The following is a 22040-nucleotide window of genomic DNA, read 5'->3' on the forward strand; positions in this document are numbered from 1 at the left end:
AAAATAATGTACTTATACTGTGTAGTGCATGCTAAGCCCATCAGTAATTTGCCGTTATTATATATCAGGCCTCCCGTTTTCTTTTTGAGAAACTAAAGATGTGGGCTGTCCGTTAGTGAGGTTGCATGGGGAGGGTCTCCCACTATTTGTCAGCCCGGATCAACATCTCTACAGACACCAGCCGGGCTTCCGGAAATGCGCCACGCATGCGTACTGGGGCAATCGGAAGCGCTTCTGCCCCGAGTTTCCCCCGTCAGTGGAGGTTCCTGTGAACCGCCCTGTACTTGGCGGGAAAGGGGGAAGACCGCAGCACTAAGTGAGGTGGAGGCAGCGATTGGGGGGTGGCGAAGTCTGGGGAGACACCGGTTGAATCTGAAAGGTACCAGGGGAGCCAGCGGTCGCGTCCGTCCCTTGTTGAACTGGGACTCCCTTTCTGCGTCACCCCTTCCGCGGGTAATGGTCTCACCCGGTCCCCGTTCCTGTATGCCATCCCGGGACACACCAAATTTCCAGCACAGGGGGGAAGGAGTGGGCCTGGATAGGGCAGGGACGTTTCGCCGGGACCATCGATCCGTGGGTAAATGCTGGGGTGGAGGGAGTGCGGGATAAAGGGGAGAGGCTTTCAGGAGACACTAGTTTGAAGGGTGGGGCGGGGCTTGGAAGACCTCTGTCGAGAAAAGCGGGGCCTCTGGATGGATGAGCGAGTTCACCGGGTGTGGACGCGGGAGGTGGCGGTGGGCGGGTTCATTGTGTGTCCCGTGAGGGGGATAGAATTGGTTGGGAGAGACCATTGTTTGTGTGGGGAGATTCGGGCAGTGTTTGGAGGTGACCTCGCCTGTACGAGCAGGGAGGGTCCGGAAGAGTGTGTGCGTCAGGAACTGGTTTGGACCATGCCTTGAAGCAGGAGCTGAATTCTGACCGAGGCTCTGAGGGCATATCCCATACGGAGAGAAGACGGGTGGTAGTGCTCCTTGGCGGAAAAGTTAAGGACCTGCTTAGAGAAGGAGAGGCTGCCATTGGAATGTAAAGCCCACAGGCAAATACATCAAGAATGATGTGGAGAGGGTGCACAGGCCCAGGGTGCTGGGGAGCCCCGGGGTGGCCGTCATTAGGAGAGGGGGCAAGATCAGCCCTGGGTGAAGAAAGCCTTCTGGGGCCGTGGCGGGGATGGACTAGAGTGGGGAAGACTGGAGGCGGGGAGGCCGGAGAGGAGATCCAGAGGGAGAGGAGAGCTGAACTGGGGCAGGGGTTGTGGGGACACAGGGGAGGATACAAGGCAGAAAGAAAAGGCAAGAGGGCTGGGGTATAGGGATGACAGGTAGGGGAGGGGTAGTGAGGAGGAGGAAGAGGAGGAAGACCTCCCTGGGGATCTGGTCTGGTACTGGTGAACCATGAGACTGTCCATGGATGAGGACCCCCGGAAGAGGAATGGGTTTGCAGGAGAACTCCGAGATCAGCGTATATGTCATGCGTGTGAGGGACCAGTGGGTCCTCCAGGAGGCTCTGGAGGGAGGTCCTGGTGCTGTCAGATGTGATTTGTCCTTGGTACTTGCTGATGGTTGAGCTAGCTGGCGAGAGGGAACTCAAATGAGGAAGAAACCATGCAGTTCCAGAGGCCATTCTGTGAAGGGCTTTGAAGGCCAGAATAAGGAGCTGGGCTTTCTCCTGTGGGAGCTGGGGAGCCATGGGAGGAATGTGAGCAGGAAAGGGGGAGGGACGGCACTGGAGGTTGGAGAGAGAGACTCCTCTAGAGCCACATGGGGGATGGGATGCACTGGAGGCAGGACACTGAGGTGGGGGCGGGGGGGGGGGTGGGAGGCGGCTGGGCAAGCACATGCATGAGGTGGGTTTAGCACTGTGGGGATGGAGAGAACAGTGCATATTTGGTGGTGGAGGCTGTGGGAATGTCTGTCACCACTCCCCCACCTGGAAAGTTCTTGGAAAGAGATGACCTGTCCCAACGGCTAGGGCAGGGATGACCTGGGAGAACCTCCAACCCCAGCTCTCAAGGCAGACCATCCAGGTTCAGATCCCAGATCTGCCACTCCTTCCTCGTGACGCTGGCCAAATTACTTAACCATTCTGTACCTCCTATTTGTCCTCTATCGAATGGGGGTAATAATCCCACTTCCTGAAGTAGGCTGCACTGAGCAGGGAAACCCCAGAACAGAGTAGTACCTTAAATACAAGAGAAATACCTTTTTCTCTCACTGAACAGTCTTACATAAGCTGTCCAGAGCAGATAAGTACCCAGGCTTCTTCTGTCTCGTCGTTCTGCCATGCTTGAGGCCCTTTTTCACATCTGCAGGAAGGTGGCCGCCATCTTGCCTTCCAGGTTTAAATGCCGTCACTATTGCTCACATCCTGTTGGCCAGAGCTTGGTCATACTACCCCAGTGGGATGAAGGAGGGTCTAGGACACACCGTCTTTATTCTAGGTAGAGTCTTGTGTCCCGTGAAAATATCAGGGTCACATGTTTTCCCTGTGCTGGGAGCACAAAGGTAAGTCACTGAGTTCAGTGGCCAAGGAGGTGTTAATCTCGTCTCCTTTGCAGGAACCCCCCAAATTCTTGTTCTTTCTCCTCATAAAGATATTAAGGGAGGGGAAAGCTGATGGTCATGAATTTCTCTCTGAAAAGGCAACGTCTTTCTTCCAGTCAGTTCTCCTGAAATTGGGAGGTGGAAAGGGTGTAGCAGAGATTCTGCTGAACTTGGGCTCTCGGGCCGGCCCCACCAGGACCAGGAGACCTGCCCTGACTGCTGGTGATTCTCTGACCTTACACTGGAGGTTGATGTTGGTTTTTTTTTTCTTCTCAACTCTGAGTCTTGATAGTTCTGAGAAAACAGCGCCCAGGTACATCCCGTTTTGCAGATGAGCTAAGCGTGGCTTGTGGAGGTTGGAACCATGTAAGGTGTTTTGAAATACATGTAGTTGAGCCAGAAGTGAATTCAGATCTTCAGAGACCAGGCCCATAATGCCATATTGGTAACATGAATCCTTATCGAGCCTCCAGAGGGTCTTTGAAGAGGTGGAATCCATCCATCCTAGAGACATCCTAAGGGACTGAGGTCCAAAGTGAGGACAGAGGTTATGGGGACTGCGGATGGGCACAGTGGGCTCTTGCATTCAGGGACAGAGGGAGGGAGGGAAGAGAGTGATAGATACAATAAGATATTCAATCAGTTTCATCCAGTGAATAAGACAGCTTTGCAATCAAGTTGACTTAGTATTAACCCAAGCTCTACTATGTACAGCTGTAACCTTAGACAAGTTACTTAGCCTCTTTGTATCTCAGTTTGGGAATTTGTTGAAGGGATATAACATGAGCACTAATGACATCAGCTCATTCAACCCTGGCAAGGTTGGTTTTCTTACCCCCATTGTATTGTACTGGGTTCAGAGAAGGGAACTAATATGTCCAAAGCCCACAGAGTTAGTGAGTAGAGTGTCATGCTTCTCACACAGGCATTGGGTAAACATTAAAAACTGTGGGGCACTGCTATGGGTGTTCTCCATGTTGTTGAGCTTGCTCTAGCATAATTAGGTAATGATGGATGCTTTAATAGAGGTACAGACACCAGAAGGAAGGGAGTACAGTCCTCTTCTGCTTGGACTACCTGTGATTTCTGACTTCTATTCTACATTCACTGTTGGTTGTTGTTTTTTTTTTTTTTTTTTGATTTGTTGGTTGGTTGGTTGCTTTTTTTTTTTTTTTTAAAGCCATATAGAGTGAAATGCACAGATCCTCAATGTCTAGTATGAGTTTTGACAAATATAATCACTTGTGTGACCAATACCCCAATCAGATACTGAACATGTACATCACCCTCTGTCATTTCCTCAGGACATAAGTTGAGAATGTAAGCGAGAGACTGCCTGAGAGAAGAGGGAGGAGTGGGAGAGAAAGAACCAATTCTGGCAAATTTCAGGGAGGCAGGTTTGGTGACAAAGTAAAGAATGAGTTTGTCATGTCCTTTGGGTTCCTCATTGTTCATTCAGGGAAGGCGGGATGCTGTTTTTCTATCTAGAACTCCCCTCCTCCCGCTGCGTTCCTGGACACACCCACATCCTTCAGCATCAGCATCATTGCTAGGGAAATTCAGGGGTCTTCGCTCTGCTCCTTTAGTCCATCATGTGTTAAGTATCCATTACAGGGTGCGACTACCTGGCATTATGATTGTGTGTGTGTCTGTTGCACCCACCAGGCTGTGCACTCCTGGAGGGACCATGCCTTACTTCTGCGCCCAGCGCGGGCCAGCCCATAGCAGGGGCCATGAAAGTTGTTGGCTGAAAAATCCCATCTCCACACTCATCACTGGTGCCGTTGTTTATTGCACACGACACATGTCCAGTGTTCTGCTAATGCCCTTCACGCATGCCGCATTTATTCCTCACAACAGCTACGTAAAACGACTGTGCTTGTCACCCATGTTCCCTGGAAACAGAAGCTTCAAGAGGCAGTGTCAGCCCAAATGAGGCAGCACCCCCCTGCCGTCAAATACAAGGCTGGAAGGGAGAATGAGAGAAAGAGGAATGGGGGCTGAGCTTTGTTTTTCCCCAGGGAGCAGTCAGTAGGATTCATTCTCTCTTTTATTATGCTAGCATTTATTGAGTGCCTATGATGTTCTGCAGGTTGAGATTCCAGTAACGAGTAAGACAAGGTATCACCTGTTATGAAATGTACATCTGGTGGGTGGAGACAGACAGATGCTTCCCACCTGGACTTCGTTAATGGATTATGTCCTGGTTGTCCACACAGCACACCTCCCCGGATTTCATTTCTGATGTCCACTCATGCCTCACCCTTGCCATACACGTCGTATACATCGGGAGAACCTGCTGTAGACTCCCCGCTGAGCAAGGAGCCCAATATAGGACACGATCCCAGGACCCTGAGATCCTGACCTGAGCCAAAGGCCGAGGCTTAACTGACTGAGCCACCTGGGGGCCCCTGGCAGGGTGTTTCTTGAGATAACTGTGTTTGTCTTGGACATGGATGCCTTGGCAAGCAAAGTTTAAGTCAGGCACTTGCACTATCCAAAGAAAAGCCACCTGTGAAGGGTGTACATGAAATCAAAGAAATGCAAATAAAAACCACAATAAAATATCACCTTACAACTGTTAGAATGGCTCTTATCAGAAAGAAAAGCAGGGGCTTCTGGGCGGCTCAGTCATTAAGCCTCTGCCTGCCTTCAGCTCAGGTCATGATCTCAGGGTCCTGAGATTGAGCCCCACATTGGGCTCTCTGGTCAGTGGGGAGCCTGCTTCCCCACCCCCACCCCGCTGCCTGCCTCTCTGTCTACTTGTGATCTCTGTTTGTCAAATAAATAAATAAATAAAATCTTATAAAAAAGAAAAGCAATAACAAGTGTTGAGGATGTGGGGAAAAAGAAACCCTCGTGCCCAGTTGGAGGGGTATAGTTGATAGTGAGTTGATAGTATGGAGCTCCCTCAAAATATCAAAAATAGGATGACCAGATTGTCCCCACTTCTGTGTATCTATCTGGAGGAAATGAAATCAGCCTCTCAAAGAGCTACCGGAGCCCCACATTCATTGACACATTATTCATAGTAATGAAGACATGGAAATAACCTCCTTTGAGAACAAAAATTCAACTAATTAGCTTTATTCAATGATCCATGCATCAGGCAGCATCCCTTCTAGTAGAGAGATGGGCTCAGAGGAGTGGTACAAAAATGGAAGATTTTTTAGACAGAAGGAGGCCAGGGCAAGAAATTTGCTAGCAAAAGAAAAGAAAGGGGCACCTAGGGGGCTCAGATGGTTACGTGTCTGACTCTTGATTTCAATTCAGGTCATGATCTCAGGGTCCTGGGATCCAGCCCCGGGTCAGGCTCTGCCCTCAGTGTGGAGTCTGCTTGAGATTCTCTCTCTCCCTCTCCTCTACACCCTACTTGTGCCTGCTCTCTTACTCCCTCTAAATAAATAAGTGAATACATGAAATCTTTAAAAAATATATAAATAAATAAATCAGTGTTATGCAATCAGAACGAGAGGAAATAATAGGAAAACAATTAAGTCTCAGAGAACTTAGGGACAACAACAAAAACCTAACATTCATACCATCAGAGTCCCTCAAGGAGAGGAGAAAGAAATGCAGGATTGAAAAAAATATACTTAGGGGTGCTGGGTAGCTCAGTCGATTAAGCATATGACTCTTGATTTCGGCTCAGGTCTTAATCTTAGAGTCATGAGTTCAAGCCAAACCCCATGATGAGTTCCACACAGGTTATGGAGCCTAGTTAAAAAAAAAAATTTTTTTTAATAGATATATCTATCTAACTATCTATATATATCTCCAAGACATGGAAGCAAATACACACGTGAGCACACACACACACACACACACACACACACACACATTTAGCATATATGTATATTTAACACATATCTTTAAAAATAATATTGGTAAATTTTCAAGTTTGCTGAAAAAACATAAACTTAAATTTCAGGAATTAAGTGAATTCCAAGTAGGACAGACCCAAAGAAATCCATACCCAGATGTGTCATAATCTAATTATTGAAAACTAAAGACAAAGAAAATGAATCTTGAAAACAGCCAGAGAAAAATGATACATTCCATATAGGGAAGCAATCTAAATGATGGCAGATTTCTCATTAGGAGCCATCAAAACCAGAAATAAATGGCTGAAGAGAAGAACTGCCATTATGTTCAGCAAAAATATCTTTCAGGAATGAAAGTAATATAAAGACATCTCTAGATGAAGGGAAATTAAGTGAATCCAAAGTCACGAGATCTGCTTTAAAAGAATTGTGGGTGTGCCTGGTTGGTTCAGTCAGTAGAGCCTGCAACTCTTGACTTCAGGGTCATGAGTTTGAGCCCCTTGTTGGGTGTAGAGATCACTGAAAAAATAAGCTTAAAAAAAGAATTGCCAAAAGAAGTTCAGTGAAATGTAGAGTATCAGGATTATAAGAAACACAATATAAATGGTAAATATCAGGGCACATATCATAGATGACACTCCTCATAGGTTTTTAAAACATGCTCAGCAATTGAAAGTTAGAAAACGTGGGACACCTAGGTGTGTGGGTTAAGCCTCTGCCTTCGGCTCGGGTCATGACCCCAGAGTCCTGGGATCGAGCCCCGCGTCAGGCTGTTTGCTTAGTGGGGAGTCTACTTCCTCCTCTCTCTCTGCCTGTCTCTCTGCCTACTTGTGATCTCTGTCAAATAAACAAATTTAAAAATCTTAAAAAAAAAGTTGGAAAACATGGGTACCATTTGGCTTAGTCCGTTAAGTGTCTGACTCTTGATTTCGGCTCAGGTCATGAATTCAGAATCAAGAGAGGGAGCCCTGCCTCAGGTTCTGTGCTCAGCATTGAGTCTGCCTGAGATTATCTCTCTCTGTCCCCTACTCCTCCTTCTACTCATGGTCTTTCTGTATCTCTCTCTAAAATAAATAAATAAAATCTTTTTTAAAAAGTAAAGTAAAAAAACATAGAGGCCATTCTTCTGATTGGGACCTTTATATATAGAGAGTAATATTGAAAACAACTGGGTCATAAAAGGTACCATGGCCAAAATGGTGCTAAGGTTTCTAGATTGCACTTTAATTCGCACACTATGGATATGAGGACCAACACATTCAGGAGGTATCTCTTCATCTCTAACACAATCACCAAGAAATACAAAACCACGTACCATAAAAAACACAATAGATAAATTAAGGTAGAATACTAAACACTCTTCAAGTAAGCCCTAAAAAAGCCTAGAAAGGAAAGATAGCCATGCGGCACGAAGGGAGTAGACAGAAAACAAATACGAAAGGGGCTGCCCTCAGCTAAATCCTAACCACACAAGAATTATGTTAAATGCAAATGGCCGAACATGTCGCTTTAAGAGCAGACGTTGTCAAAATGGGTTTTAAAAAAAAAAACCCAAAAGCCAACTGACCCAACTCTAGGCTGTCTTCCACAAACTCACTTCAAATACAAGGAAATAACTGGGCTCAAAGTCAGAGGATAGCAATACTTATGTCACTCAAACACTGGTCCAAAGGCAGCTGGGATGCATACAAAATGGCAGGGTCCAATGGCAGAACCCCAGTGGCAGGCTCTGCCTATTTCTGTGACATACCTGCCAGGAGGGCCTCCCTCACAACCACCGGACGCTCCTCCTTTTCCCCCACGCTGCTTCTGTGGACACCATTCATCCATACTCCGCCTCTGCGATCCACAGAGCTGTTCCATGAAGTTGTGTGACCCAGAATGTGCCCATTCCTGGTACCATCCTATATACCAGAGACCAAAGGTTTTCTGCCAATGTTGGCATTTGCTTCCACTCCTGAGCTCTATTTCCTCAAGGGACTTCATCATTCTAGTAGAAATAGCAACAGATAAAATGTTAAAGACACAGCATATTAAAAAAAAATGAAAGCTCATCAATGTCATGAACGTCCTCAACAGGGAGTGTTTCGTAAGCCTTCCTGGCTTCTGTTCTGAGCAGGTAACAGCTCAGATGTAATGTTCACTGGAGTTGCTTCTCTTGTGACTGAGGAGACTTGGTCTCCCTGGGCCCTGTCAATCATAACCACACCTGGCCTTGCCTTCCTCTGCCCAGATTTCCAAGAAATAGGTCAATGGGTGAAATAGGAATTTTTAAAATCTGACTTAAAAAATATTTAGTATGATTATTCCTACTCTCTTGAGATATTGTTAAGGGGAAGATATGAGGATACAGAAATAGGTATCTGCCTAGTTACACATCAGTCCTCAGTAAAACCTGTGTGGTGGCTGGGTGTCACCTGGACCTCTTTAGTCTTGGACACTGAACTCCACGATACATGTCTCTTTAACCATTTTCCTTCTTTTAAGATTGATTTAATTTACTTGAGAGAGAGTGAGAGTGGGAGGAGAGGCAGAGGGAGAGGATCTCAAGCAAACTCCAAGTGAGTGCAGTTGAAATCAAGAGTCAGATGCTTAAACAACTGAGCCACCCAAGCACCCGTTTATCCATTTTCAGTGCAGAACACGGGATTGTCTCTTCCTGAGTATTGGCCTGAGTCACTGTTGTAAACTCTGCTGGCTGAGGTAGGACATCAGGTAAGGATCTCTTTGCTGAAGGCTTCTGAAGAATATCTCCAGGGCCTGGGGCCCTTTCTTTTCCACCATCCTCAGCAGGGTCTCATTCTTCCTCTGCTGTGTCGGCAACTGCTGCACCAGCTCCTTTTCTTCCTCCGTGAAGACCTCACTGTCCTGAAGATCATCTAGTACTCCGCTCAGGTCCCCCAGCCTGGCCTGCAAGTGCCGCCGGTTCTCCTTCATAAAGATCTCAGCTGGACACAAGAAAGAGTTGCAGACTCAGTAAAGGACAGATCACTTAAGGCGTTCAGGACTTTTGCCCAACTTAATGTCATGTTTCTCTCTCTCTCTCTCTCTCTCTCACCCTCTCTCTCTCTTTCTCTTCCTTCCTTCCTTCCTTCCTTCCTTCCTTCCTTCCTTCCTTCCTTCCAGCTCCAGGGGTAAGAGAGATCCCAACATGGGACTTGAACCCATGACCCTGAGTCAAGAGCTGAACTGAGATCAAGAGTCAGACACTTAACTGACTGAGCCACCCGGGCACTCCTTAAAGACATATTCTGTATGGAGATGTTGCTCATTGTGTTCCGCATGTTGCCCAGATCTTACACACACACAGCCTATGCAGTCCTGTCCCAAAGGACTCAGGATATGCTGTCCATTCTCAGGGGTCTTTGAATTTAGGGAAACTCAAAGATCCCTCTTCTTCAATCCCCCTCCCCTCCAAGCTTTGAGCACCTCTTTGTTACTTTCTGGTTTTCACTGGAACCCTAGAGACAGCTCTATCTTGCTCTACATTAATCTATTCACCCTTCTAACAATCTTGAAGTTCATACATTGGTACGCATGATACCAGAGGTCCAGTTGCAGTAGACTAGCTCCCTACCCTTAAGAGTCTTCTGATAAACTGTGCAGAAAGGGATTTCGCTGGCTAAGTACAACACAGAAGGCACCAGAAGCACTGGAGAGAACATACTTCATGCTGACTCAGGGTGCAGTTTGGTGCCTGCATATAAAACCCCTGTGACCTTGGCCAAATAACATTGCTTTATTGTTCCTCAGCTCCTTCATTAAAGACATGATTGGGGTTTTGGGATTTTTTTTTTTTTTTTTGAGAGAGAGACTCCGACAGAAAGAGCACAAGCTGGGGGAGATGGGCAGAAGGAGAGAGAGAGAGAGAGTGAGTGAGAGAAATTTAAGCAGGATCCATGCCCAGCATGGAGCCTGATAGGGGACACAATATCTCAACCCTGAGATCATGACCTGAGCCAAAACCAAGAGCTGGATGCCTAAACTGAGCCACCCAGGCACCCCAAAGCATGACTTCTTTCTGTGTACAACTCATGCCTCTAGAACTTTTGTTCTAAACAACAGTGGCTCAGATCATTAATGTCATATGTGGCCAAGCCAAACAGCTTAATGTAATGATATGGTTTCTATGCAGTTTTGGTGTTTCTATTGAAAAGTCATTGGAAGTGTACATTCTGTGACTCCTTGATTTGAATGACTTCAGTTGCTCTTACAGAAATGTTCTTAGCTTAACCTGTTCTTTCTTCCTTGATTGTTTTTACCTCACCCATTTGTTTAGCAATTCTATTCAATCTTCCTAAATGGACATAAATTTCACTTTTTTTTTGTCTGTCCAGGATGTACTCTGAAACTTTTTCAACTCCCTCAAGGTAAGAGTCCTCTGTCTTATCCTCTCCTAAATCCCTCTAATTTTCCTTTGGAACACATCCATCACTGTATTTTGAAATCAGATTTGCTGTTTTCACCTGCTGGAATAGAAACCCCATGAGTGCGGGGTGTGTGTCTGTCTCAGGCTACGTTCCATACAGGACTGCTACTTCAAGGCCATTGCCATGTTTGCTCTGATGCTCCTTCATGATTCTCTGGGGAAGCCAGCCAAAGTGCACTGATAAGATTAGACAGAGCTGGTGAGTATAATGCACACATATAGGTACCCTGACTATTTAGCACGCTACAGGCATTCAGCAAAATGCATTTATCATCATGATTATTTTTATCACCATAATTCCAGCTCTTGCAAAATGCAATCATAGACTTTGAGGGGGATAACTAGACTTCCAAGCGAAGTCTTCACAGAAGAGTTAGTATCAGAGGAGGATTTCGAGGAGCAGGATTCTGGTATTGTAACAAGATGCCACCAGGCCAAAGGGAAAAGAGGGGGAGAGAGATGTCAGGCTTCACAGTGCATGCTGGCCAGAATGAAGATCTGACTCAAGACGTGGGCTGGCAGCAGCTTCTGAAGGGTGTTCTAGAGAGAGCACATGAGGGTGGGTTTCATCCTTCTGACACCAGGTAGCTCTCGCTCTAGAGCTTGTAGAAGAGGAAGGGTAGAGACGTCTTCTTGGTGCTACACACTCACCACCTACATAAATCCTTTCAATTTCCTTTGTGAAATCATCTTTACCTCATTCTTTTTTTTTTTCAGTCTGCTTACTTTTTTTTTATTTTAAAAGAAGATTTTATTTATTTGTCAGAGAGAGAGAGCACACAAGCAGAGGGAGAAGCAAGAGGAGAAGCAGGCTCCCCAGTGAGCAAGGAGCCTGATGTGGGACTCAATCCCAGGACTTTAGGAGCTTGACCTGAGGCAAAGGCAGGCACTTAACTGACTGAGCCACCCACCTATCCCATCTTTATCTCATTCTTAACCAAGATCTGTGGTTGGGTTTGAACTCAATTACAACTCTAGGTGTGGGGTCTGATTTTCTGTAGCTCATCTGCCTCTCTGGGCCCCCTGACAATAATACCAACGGCCAGGAAGTGGGTTTGTGCCATTTCAAGCCAGTGTGACACCTGAGGAGTAAGAGGGATCAGGGGATGTTCCCTTTCTCCTCCTGGATGATCTGTTTTGGGACAGGAGTCCTGTCACTTTTACTGTGTGGAGACTGACAAAGCCAACAACACAGAAGGCAGAATGCCGTCCTCTGAATCTTGACTCCTTTTATTTTATTTATTTTTAAAAGTTTCTTCTTATTATTTAATAATCTCTACTCCCAAGGTGGGGCTTGAACTCGCAACTACCCAAGATCAAGAGTCACATGTTCTTCTGACTGAGCCAGCCAGGCACCCCTTGACTCCTTACTTTGAATAATTTCTTTCTCTGCTACCTATCAACTCCAGTAACCTTAACCAATTCCCAGCTAATCCCTGTTCTCAACTTTCACAACAGCCTCCTAACCCGGCTCCCATTTCCTGTCCATTCCACACTGTTCAGAACAGTGAGTGCATTGCTACCCACCTTTCCTAAGTCCCCCTTTGCCTTCAGCCTAAGGACCGAAAGAGTTCAGCCATCACCCTTCTGCTTCCAACTTCTGTTTCTTGCCTGCCTCTGGTCTCATGTGTCCTCCGTCCATCTAAAGTTTCGTCTCCAGCCATATCAAACTACTTTCACGGAGACTTCCTCAGATGCAAGATATTTTCCCCAATAAGACGTGGTTGCATGCTCAGAGTCTGCTTATTAAACCCTCCCATGAATTCGCTCAGGTGGCTCAGACTCCTTCTTTGTGTCCGACAGCACTCAGTCTCTGTAACTGAAGAGAAGGTAGGATCCCTCACTGAGCCACCTCACACCCCTCAAAACCTCCTGAAATCAGACCCATCCCTCTGATGTTGGGTGTGGACACTGCACTCACCTGAGGGGGGAGAAGGGGAGGAAGCAGCATAAAAGTGGAGGTCCACTAGGAAAGAAGGGAAAGTTGGAGAATGAAATAAACCATTTACCTTTATTTAGCTTTTCTTCTCTTTTTTTTTAAGTTTTTTTTTTTTTAATCTCTACACCCAACATAGAAATCAAACTCACAATGTGTAGGTCAAGAGGCCCAGGTTTTTATGAATGAGCCAGCAAGGCACTTCTGTAGTTTCTCTAGTTTTTGATATGATACACGAAAATAATTTAATTCCATTTCCTACGTTAAGGATCCCATTGGAACATGGATATACTAATGGAACCCAAATAAGTAGAAGGTCACTCACTGCCTGGAAATGCATCAGAGGGAGGAGCTCTTTTTCCCCAATATTCTTTCTATTTCTATTTCTAAGCAAATATGTGAGGAAATGTGAAAGCTACAGTAAAATTATCATACTTCCCCACATATATTATCTAGGCAAATGTATTTTAGACACGAAATACCACCATTAAATGAGTACATTTGAACAATAATTGAGGAAATACTTTAAATGCTATAATACTGGGATTGTGATAGTGCAGAATTTATATGTTGAACACACATATAAGTTGGGGGAGATTTGCAGATTGGAGCCACCATTTGGGAAATAAGTAAACCGTGTTTACCATGACGCCTTCCACATGCTCTAACATTTTCTTTCTAGAAGCCCTGACGTGTTTAAAGTTTTGATAAATTTTGTGTCCCTTTTTCCTCAGCAGCTGCTTAGACTCTGTGTATGACAACAATTATGCACTTGGCCAGAAGATAGAGTTAAATCAACCTTCTGCTCCTTCTGATTCTTATACTTAGCATCTCCCATTTACTACCTGCTAGGTATGAGAGGGTCCAGTTCTCAACATGAAAGGCATCCCTACTATCCTAGGCACACATGATCACTGCCAACACTTGTTTCAACTCAGCATTGACTATCAACCAGCAGTAGATTTTTCTTCTTCTCTTGGTTGGGACCATAAACAGACCTTCTCCTCTGACATACTTCACTACAACCAAGGGGAGAGGTGCATGATTTTTTCCTCCCCCTCCCCGAATTTCAGCCTCATATTTTTACCTACCTGGCTTCACCAAAGTACGCCAGACCAAAGTCTTGTGTCTTTTCTCAGTTACTTCAAGTTCAATTGTTTCCTCTATCTTCCCAGCATAGACTTTAGAGAACACCTGGATTTCTCCAGGACTCCTGTAGGATAATTTCAATTCCTAGAGGAAAGACACCATTTGACTTAAAGCTTCAGGGGATAGGCCTGTGTGCCTGCAGTGAACTGGCCACTGAAATATTACCCATTTACTATACAGTCTCATGGCTGGTTGAGAAAAAAACAGATGGTCAATGGTCTTTGATCTTTTAAGTTTACAATTCTAGGAAATAGTATTATTCCATGGAAGGAAAGGTGGTCCTCAGCTTACCTTCCCTCTTATCAGAATATGGTTCAGGGAATAATCACCTGAACTACTGACCCTCTACTGGTCTTCTATGTTTTTTTCCAAAAGTACAAAATATTTTGAAACCCAAATTAAATTTGAGTTAGATTTGAATTCTACTGACCTCAGGTATTATTTCCAGGTGAGCTGAACCGGACACAATGTAACGGGAAGCAAAATTCAGGGGGTCCACGGGGGGTGAGGTCTGCAGACGCACCCCGTGAAACTTAGTTTCTTCTTCATCTATTGCCTGAGGAAGAAGCAAATCAGGGAGCAAAGCTTAAAGTAAATAAGTAAAAGTAATGGCACACAAGCTCTTGGTATATTGTATTAAGTAGCATGTATGATATGATTCAACCGATGTTAAGAGTTGTATATATATATTCATATGTTATATATATGGATATGCCCCTGTACATGAGGGGATTTATTTTTAGTTTTACTTATTATTATTATTATTAGTTTCAGAGGTAGAAGTCAGTGATTCATTAGTCGTATATAATTCCCAGTGCTCATCACAACACATGCCCTCCCCAATGGCCATCACCCTGTTACCCCAATCCCCCTATATTCAATGGGGAAAAGACAGTCTATTCAACCAGTTATGTTGGGAAAATTGGAGAGCCACATGCAGAAGAATGAAACTGGACCATTTCCTTACACCGGACACAAAAATACACTCAAAATATTTGAATGACCTAAATGTGAGACAGGAATCCACCAAAATCCTGGAGGAGGACACAGGCAGCAACCTCTGTGACCTCAGCAGCAGCAACATCTTGCTAGACATATGTCTCCAAATGTAAGGGAAGCAAGGGCAAAAATGAACTGTTGGGTCCGTGGCTCTGGGAGTGCAGGAGGAACAATAGAAATGACTGCTGGGGCTGCCGTCTTCCAGCCTCCTCCTCACCCCCCTTTCCTTAACCCTTGACTCTCCTGCCTAAAGGATGTATGCCCAGGTCACGTCTCCATAGGTAACCCGATACCTATGCAGGAAACAGAAGTATCAGGACCCCCCACCCCATACCCTCTGATCACCAAATACCCTACCATATATAGATGTGAGCCCATGCCCTACCTTGGCCCAATAAAAGACCCCTGCCAACTCTCTCCCAGTGCAACTTCCCCTACTGGGCTTCCCAGAGTCACAGAACCTCACGCGAGGGTTCCCACCTCTTCCGGGCGTGACTTTCCTGGCTCCCCTTCTCCTGAGCCCTGAAACTTCACCGGAGAGCGCCTTTAATAAATCTTGCCTTGTGCCCACCTTGCCTGGTGTTGTGTTTACCTTGCCTGCGAAACTTTACATGAACTATTGGGATTTCATCAAGATAAAAAGCTTTTGCACAGCAAGGGAAACAGTTGGCAAAACCAAAGACAACCTACAGAATGGGAGAAGCTATTTACAAATGTCTAATCAGATAAAGGGCTATTATCCAAAATCTATAAAGAACTTATCCAACTCAACACCCAAAGAAAAAATAATCCAATCAAGAAATGGGCAGAAGACCTGGAACAAACATTTCTGCCAAGAAAACATCCAAATGGCCAACAGACACATGAAAAAGTGCTCGTCATCCCTCGACATCAGGGAAATACAAATCAAAACCACAGTGAGATCCCACCTCACACCAGTCAGAATGGCTAAAATTAACAAGTCAGGAAACGACAGATGCTGGTGAGGATGTGGAGAAAGGGAAACCTCTTACACTGCTGCTTAAAATACAAGCTGGTGCAGCCACTCTGGCAAACAGTATGGAGGTTCCTCAAAAAGTTGAAAATAGAGCTACCCTACGACTCAGCAATTGCACTACTGGGTATTTACCCCAAGATACAGATGTAGTGATCCGAAGTGATCCTGCCCCTTTGGATCACTACATTTGTATCTTGGGGTAAATGCACCCCAATGTTTATAGCAGCAATGGCCACAATAGTTAAACTAAGGAAAGAGCCCAGATGTCCATTGACAGATGAAGGACATATATATCCAAATATATATTTATACACACACACACACACACGAATGCTACTTAGCCATCAAAAAATGAAATCTTGTCATTTGCAAAAACATGGATGGAATTAGAGGGTATTATGCTAAGGGAAATAAGTCAATCAGAGAAAGATGACTATCATATTATCTCACTGATAGGTAGAAATTAAGAAACCATATAAGATCATGGGGGAAGAGAGGAAAAGATGAAACAAGATGAAACCAGAGAGGGAGACAAACCCTTAGAGACTTTTAAAAAATATATTGTATTTATTTATTTGACAGAGATCACAAACAGGCAGAGAGGCAGACAGAGAGAGCAGGGGTGGTGGGTGTGGGAGGTTGCAGACTCCCCACTGAGCAGAAGCCCAATATGGGTCTCGATCCCAGAACACTGAGATTATGACCTGAGCCAAAGGCAGAGGCTTAACCCACTGAGTCACCCAGGAGCCCCCCTAAGGGACTCAAACAAACTGAGGGTTGCTGGAGGGGAGGAAAAGGTAGGAGATTGGGGTATTGGGTGATGGTCATTGGGGAAAGTAAGTGTTGTAATGGGTACTGGGTATTATATATATAAGACTGATAAATCACAGACCTGTACCCTTGAAAGAAATAATAAATTGTATGTTAATATAAAAAATAAAATAAAATAAATGAAAAGGTTTTTAAAAAGAAGAAGAGAAAAATGAAAACTGTAGGAGAAGGAAAGCATCTCTGTAATACGGTAGCTAGCCTTCATCTGGGGTGGCTGAAGGAAATGGGACGCCACGGTAAGAGAGACTGACAAAGAACATGAGAGAAGATCCGTCCAGGTGTGGTGTCCTCCTGGGAAAGGCAAGAGAGAAAGGGATCCTGGACATGTCTCAAACCCTGGCTTCATGCAAATAGAAGGTAGCCTTGTCCTCACAGGAGGGAGCCAAGGGGAGTAAGTCCAGCAGAGAATTAGATATACAAGTTGGTGACAGGAAAGTGAGGTCATTTCCACCTCATTGATTCTACTGAATCAATAAAGTAGGAGCAAGTGATTGTGTGAGATTCGGGGTCCAGGAAAGAAGGAGCAGCATGGGCCAGGCTGGGAACCAGGGAGTTTCCAGAACAAAAGGAAGAGCCACATATGACTTTCTTTGTTTTTTGTTTTTTGGTTTTTTTCTGCTGTTTTCTTTTCCTGTGTACCCCAGGAACAGTCATCTTTGGCATCCAGACTAAAATATTTTCTCTTGTATTTTAAATACCTGCAGTTACTCGCAAAGCTAATGACCAGCAGGCATGCACCTGTCTCTTCTTGAGCTCTAGGAGAATTCACCAATTTTAAGAAAGTCAAATAAATCTTCCCCAACAACCTCTCCACCAAGGCTGAAGGGAGAGAAGAGGTACTTAATCGAAGAAATCATGAGCTCTGTGGCGACAATGACCAGCGCCTCTGCTTCAGCAGTAACAGAGGAAAGGGTGAGGGGCTCCGAGTCTTTCACGAATGTGCTGGAGGGAATGTCCCTGCACAGGAGGAGGATGACTCTGGAGGGGTGTATGTGTACTGGGTGGGGGGGCAGGTGGGTAGCATATAAATTGGGCACTATTAACTTCAAAATCTACAATGAAATCTCTGCATGACTCCCTCTGCCAGTCTGTGTAAGTCTTGTCTCCCTTTATCCTTCTCCATAAAAGCCAGAAAAGGCAGCTCCATTTTTAGTAGAACTGAATTCCCATTGCAGATTCTTGCCTATGACTCAAGAGTCAGCACCTGCCGATCGACCACATGGAGGGGGAGTCATGCTTCTATCAATGAAAGCCATTGTCTTACATTTTCTATTTAATACAGAGACAGAAGGTCTAAGGTGATAAGCTGAAAATGTAACTCTCACTTCTCCAAAACCTGCCAGCCTTACCTTCGTTAGCAAGGCGTCACTGGGGATAAGGTACAGGTGAAATTTAGTATCTTTGGGGTGAAAGTGATAATAGAGCAGTGCCGTGGAAGTGATGGGGACCGAAACACCAGTCCCACTGGCGCATCTCAACAGGATCCCCATCAGAGAGAAGCTGGGGTTTTCCAGGACGGCATAGAAAGGCTCCACTCGGGCTGGCGCCTCTAGGATCATCCCTTCATCCTTAAAATGGGCAACGTGGAACCAAGACATATCGACCTCATTTGCTGAAAGACAACCGCAAAGGCCATCAGACAATGATCCCACCAGCCCCACGGCCCTCTCTCCCCTCCTTACCTGGCAGGGAGATGATGTGAGGGAGGTGGATTTCAGCGATGGCCCCCTGGGGCTCCACGGAGATATCAAACAGTGGGCCTGCCACCATCCACTGCTCCTCCTGCTGTAACTTCATGTGTACACTCCAAGAATCAAACGCTATCCTCACGGTCACCGCGGCTGTTACCAAGAATCCGAGGCGTGTCGCTGGCCACAGATAGAAGCCAGCCATGGGGAAGTGGATGCTGAAAGGAGCCAGAGTAATAGTCATGCTGGGAGAAGACCAGGACTTTGATTTAGAGAATAAAAGTACAGAGGAATGTGAAGTTTGGGGTGGATAGGGGTTCAAGACCCATCTGTGACTTTCACCACATTTGAAAACTCTGGGGAGTTAATGAAGCTCTCTGGCCACCAATTTCTCTGTATTCTACATAGGTAGAAAACACTGACTCAGTGCCTAGAATACAGAGAATATTGACAAAATTTCCGATGTCATAAGAGATAGATCACGTACCCTATCACGTAGGTGCATACGTGTAAATATCACACAGCATGTATTTCCTTTATATGAGAATTCTCTCGAAACAATCAACATCTTCAATTCTTACCTGTATTTGCTTGCACTCTTATCAATCAACTCCATATCCACCTTCCCTTCAGGTCCGAGAAACCGATAATTATGACAAGCTGGTTCAACCCCAGAACAAAGTTTAGGAGCCTGGAGGGGCACTAGTGTCTCCTCTTCCAAGAAAGTATCTTCTGAAAAATATACATTGCATGTGTCAGATGTGGATTGCTAGAAAAGGCATGATCTGAAGGTGTCCTGTGAATTGCACATGTCCTGTTGGGAACCCAGACATCAGGTATGAGGGGGAAGAAAAGGGGCGTTGTTCTTTGAATCCAGACAAAGGCACAAGAATGTTCTTGGTTACTACTGAAACTGCACCCCCCAATTTAAAAAGGTAACCAGGCTGCATGGCTTTGGTGGGGGGACAATATTCGCCTCAGGCAGGAACCACAGCAACTAAATTTCTACATGGTCCCAAGGCACAGCTAATACCTAATGTTGTCAGGGGAAATGCAAGTCCATAAAAGGAACAAGCACAAAAGCTGAAGGGGCAAAGGCACATCCCTTCACCCTGGTGTTACCCACAATCCAACCTGAGACACCCAGACCATACCCTGGCTCCCTGAGTGTTTCTGTCATCCAGCTGGGAGAGCCTTTCCCCTCACAACCTGGAGACCACAGGACATTTCCATCAGCCCACTACACAGCTCTGGCTTCACCCTATATTAGACAATTACCTGGTTCTAGTAACTGTGCAGATTCCTGGTTTTCTGATCCACTGCTGCCTGGGGCCCTTGAGTGTCAAAAATAAGGAAATGATTAGAAATCAGTTCACAAGGGGTGCCTGACCGGCTCAGTCAGTGGAGCACGTGACTCTTGATCTTAAGGACATGAGTTTGTGTCCCATGTTGGGTGTTGGAAGATTATTTAAAAATAAAATCTTTAAAAATAACAAATAAATCAATTCACTGAATGAGATGAAGGGGATGTGATTAATAACTAAGCTCTTTTTCCCAAACAATGGCCACTAGCCAGGAGGGGCCATTGAGACTTTCAATTAAATTAAATTCAACTAAATTAAGTTAAAATCCAGCTCCTCAGCTGTACTATCCACTTTTCAAGTGTTTAATACCTGCCTGTGGCAAATGGCTACCATATTGGCTGATGCAGAAGAGAACATTTCCATCATCACAGAAAGTTCTACTGGACAGTCCATTAGACTCTCAAAAACAAATGACTTGGACAAAGTGGTTTCTTAACCAGATATATGAAGAGTAGAACCAAGGGGATCTCTCAGATCAAATGTGGCTTGGCCATTCTATGTCTTCTCCTGTTAAACCAGCATCCAAAGTGGTCACACCTAACTTTTCTTGTTTAAGTTGCCCTGACTCGATGTGTGTCACTTCAGCTGGTGGTAGTGCAAAAAGCAGAAGCATCAGGGAACTGGGCTCCCATCTGGGTTTGGGAGATGACTGCTGGAATTTCTGAATCTGGTGGGCATCATGGCCAAGGAGATCTGAGGGACTATACCTGAGAGCAAGTTAGATGCACGCTACCCACCCCGAATCCTTTACCATGCAGTCTGTTCACTACCAACAGCGTGAACTGAGTGTATTTGCCCGAAGTTGCTAAATGCAGACAGCACTTAGAGAAGAATGTTCCAAAAGAGTTTGCAAAACTTACTGCAGAAAATTCACAGAAACAAGAAGCTGCACTTAGTGAGGGGCAAGGCAGAGGAGGGGAAGAGGAAGAGAAGAAAAGGCAGAAGAGATATGGAAGGAGTCAAACAAAACAAACAAAGAAGAAGGTATCACAAAAGTTTAGGATCGCCCAAATTCCTAGAGCGAGGAAGAAGCTGTAACAGGAGTCACAATGGCCTTGTGACTTTCAAAACTCATCTTAAAGAAGCAAAGAGAGTGGTGCTTGGGTGGCTCAGTCTGTTGAGCATCTGACTCAATGTTGGTTCAGGTCACGATCTCAGGGTTGTGAGCTGGAGCCCCGAGCTGGGTTCCACTCTCAGCTTGGAGTCTGTTTGAGATTCTCTCCCTCCGTCCCTCACCCTGGTCCTGCTCTCTCTCTCTCTCTCTCAAATAAATAAATGAGGGCACCTGGTTGGCTCAGTGGGTTAAGCCATTGCCTTCTGCTCGGGTCATGATCTCAGGGTCCTGGGATCGAGTCCCACATTGGACTCTCTGCTCAGCAGGGAGCCTGCTTCCCTCTCTTTCTCTCTCTCTCTGCCTGCCTCTCTGCCTACTTGTGATCTCTCTCTGTCAAATAAATAAATAAAATCTTTTAAAAAAAAAAGATAAATAAATAAATAAATAAATAAATAAATAAATGAAATAGGGGCATCTGGGTCAGTTACACATCTGCTTTTGGCTCAGATTATGATTTCTGGGTCCTGGGATCAAGCCCTCATCAAGCTCCCTGCTCTGTGGGAAGCCTGCTTCTCCATCTCATTCTCCCTCTGTGCTCTCTCTCTCTCTCAACTAAACAAAAATCTCTTTTTTTCAGCTAAATAAAAATCTTTAAAAAGAAGAAAAAGATGAGAAGAGGAAGAGGAGGAGGAGAAGGAAAAAGTGGCCAGATATAGTGTGGAGATTCCTCAAGAAATTAAAAATAGAGCTCCCCTATGACCCTGCAATTGCAGATATAGATAATGACAACATTGAAGACCTTGGAGAAGCAAAGAAGTGATTTTTGGAAAATTTGTCTATATTTAGTGATCAGAACTGAGAGTTGATAAGGCCAGAGAGACACAGGCCTTTTAAAAAAATATGTATTTATCTTACATTAAAACTAAACTACCCTCACCCTTGGCATTTGAACTGTTCTGGATGAGGATGCCCGTTTTTAAATTTATTTTGTTTGTTTGTGTTTTTTAACTGCCGGAGTCTAATAAACAGGGAAGGTCATTGTGCTCATGCATGAAATAGAATTTAGTCAAATAAACATTTGGGGCCATTTGGTAAAAAGAAATAAATCTAAAATTAAATACATACATACATACATACATACATAAATGGCTCTGACAGATATCCTATCGCTGTTGGAACAAAAACACTGAATTAGCAATTGACTCATGGGTAGAGTATTGCCCCTATAG

The 22040-nt window shown here is 45.0% G+C and overlaps 1 protein-coding gene and 1 long non-coding RNA gene across 4 annotated transcripts in view; one reads left to right on the forward strand and one right to left on the reverse strand.

The window, feature by feature from the left end:
- LOC116579090 lies at window positions 1–11548 on the forward strand. The gene is made up of 3 exons (XR_004281131.1): window positions 1–577; window positions 10702–10992; window positions 11511–11548. It is a non-coding gene; the product is annotated as an uncharacterized LOC116579090 (long non-coding RNA).
- The window catches only part of LOC116579086 (caspase recruitment domain-containing protein 8-like), a 24830-nt gene continuing 11705 nt past the window's right edge, over window positions 8916–22040 (reverse strand). For all 3 annotated transcript variants that reach the window (XM_032323971.1, XM_032323973.1, XM_032323972.1), the window contains exons 5-12: window positions 19672–19727; window positions 18975–19125; window positions 18388–18611; window positions 18055–18317; window positions 14309–14434; window positions 13821–13962; window positions 12715–12759; window positions 8916–9312 (exon numbers count right to left, since the gene is read on the reverse strand). In XM_032323971.1, the coding sequence (XP_032179862.1) occupies window positions 9041–9312; window positions 12715–12759; window positions 13821–13962; window positions 14309–14434; window positions 18055–18317; window positions 18388–18611; window positions 18975–19125; window positions 19672–19727 (1279 nt within the window). In that variant the 3' untranslated portion in view covers window positions 8916–9040. The remainder of the gene's footprint in view (window positions 9313–12714; window positions 12760–13820; window positions 13963–14308; window positions 14435–18054; window positions 18318–18387; window positions 18612–18974; window positions 19126–19671; window positions 19728–22040) is intronic.

Source organism: Mustela erminea, chromosome 19 (assembly GCF_009829155.1).
Source record: "Mustela erminea isolate mMusErm1 chromosome 19, mMusErm1.Pri, whole genome shotgun sequence".
In the NCBI taxonomy this organism is placed as follows: Eukaryota; Metazoa; Chordata; class Mammalia; order Carnivora; family Mustelidae; genus Mustela; species Mustela erminea.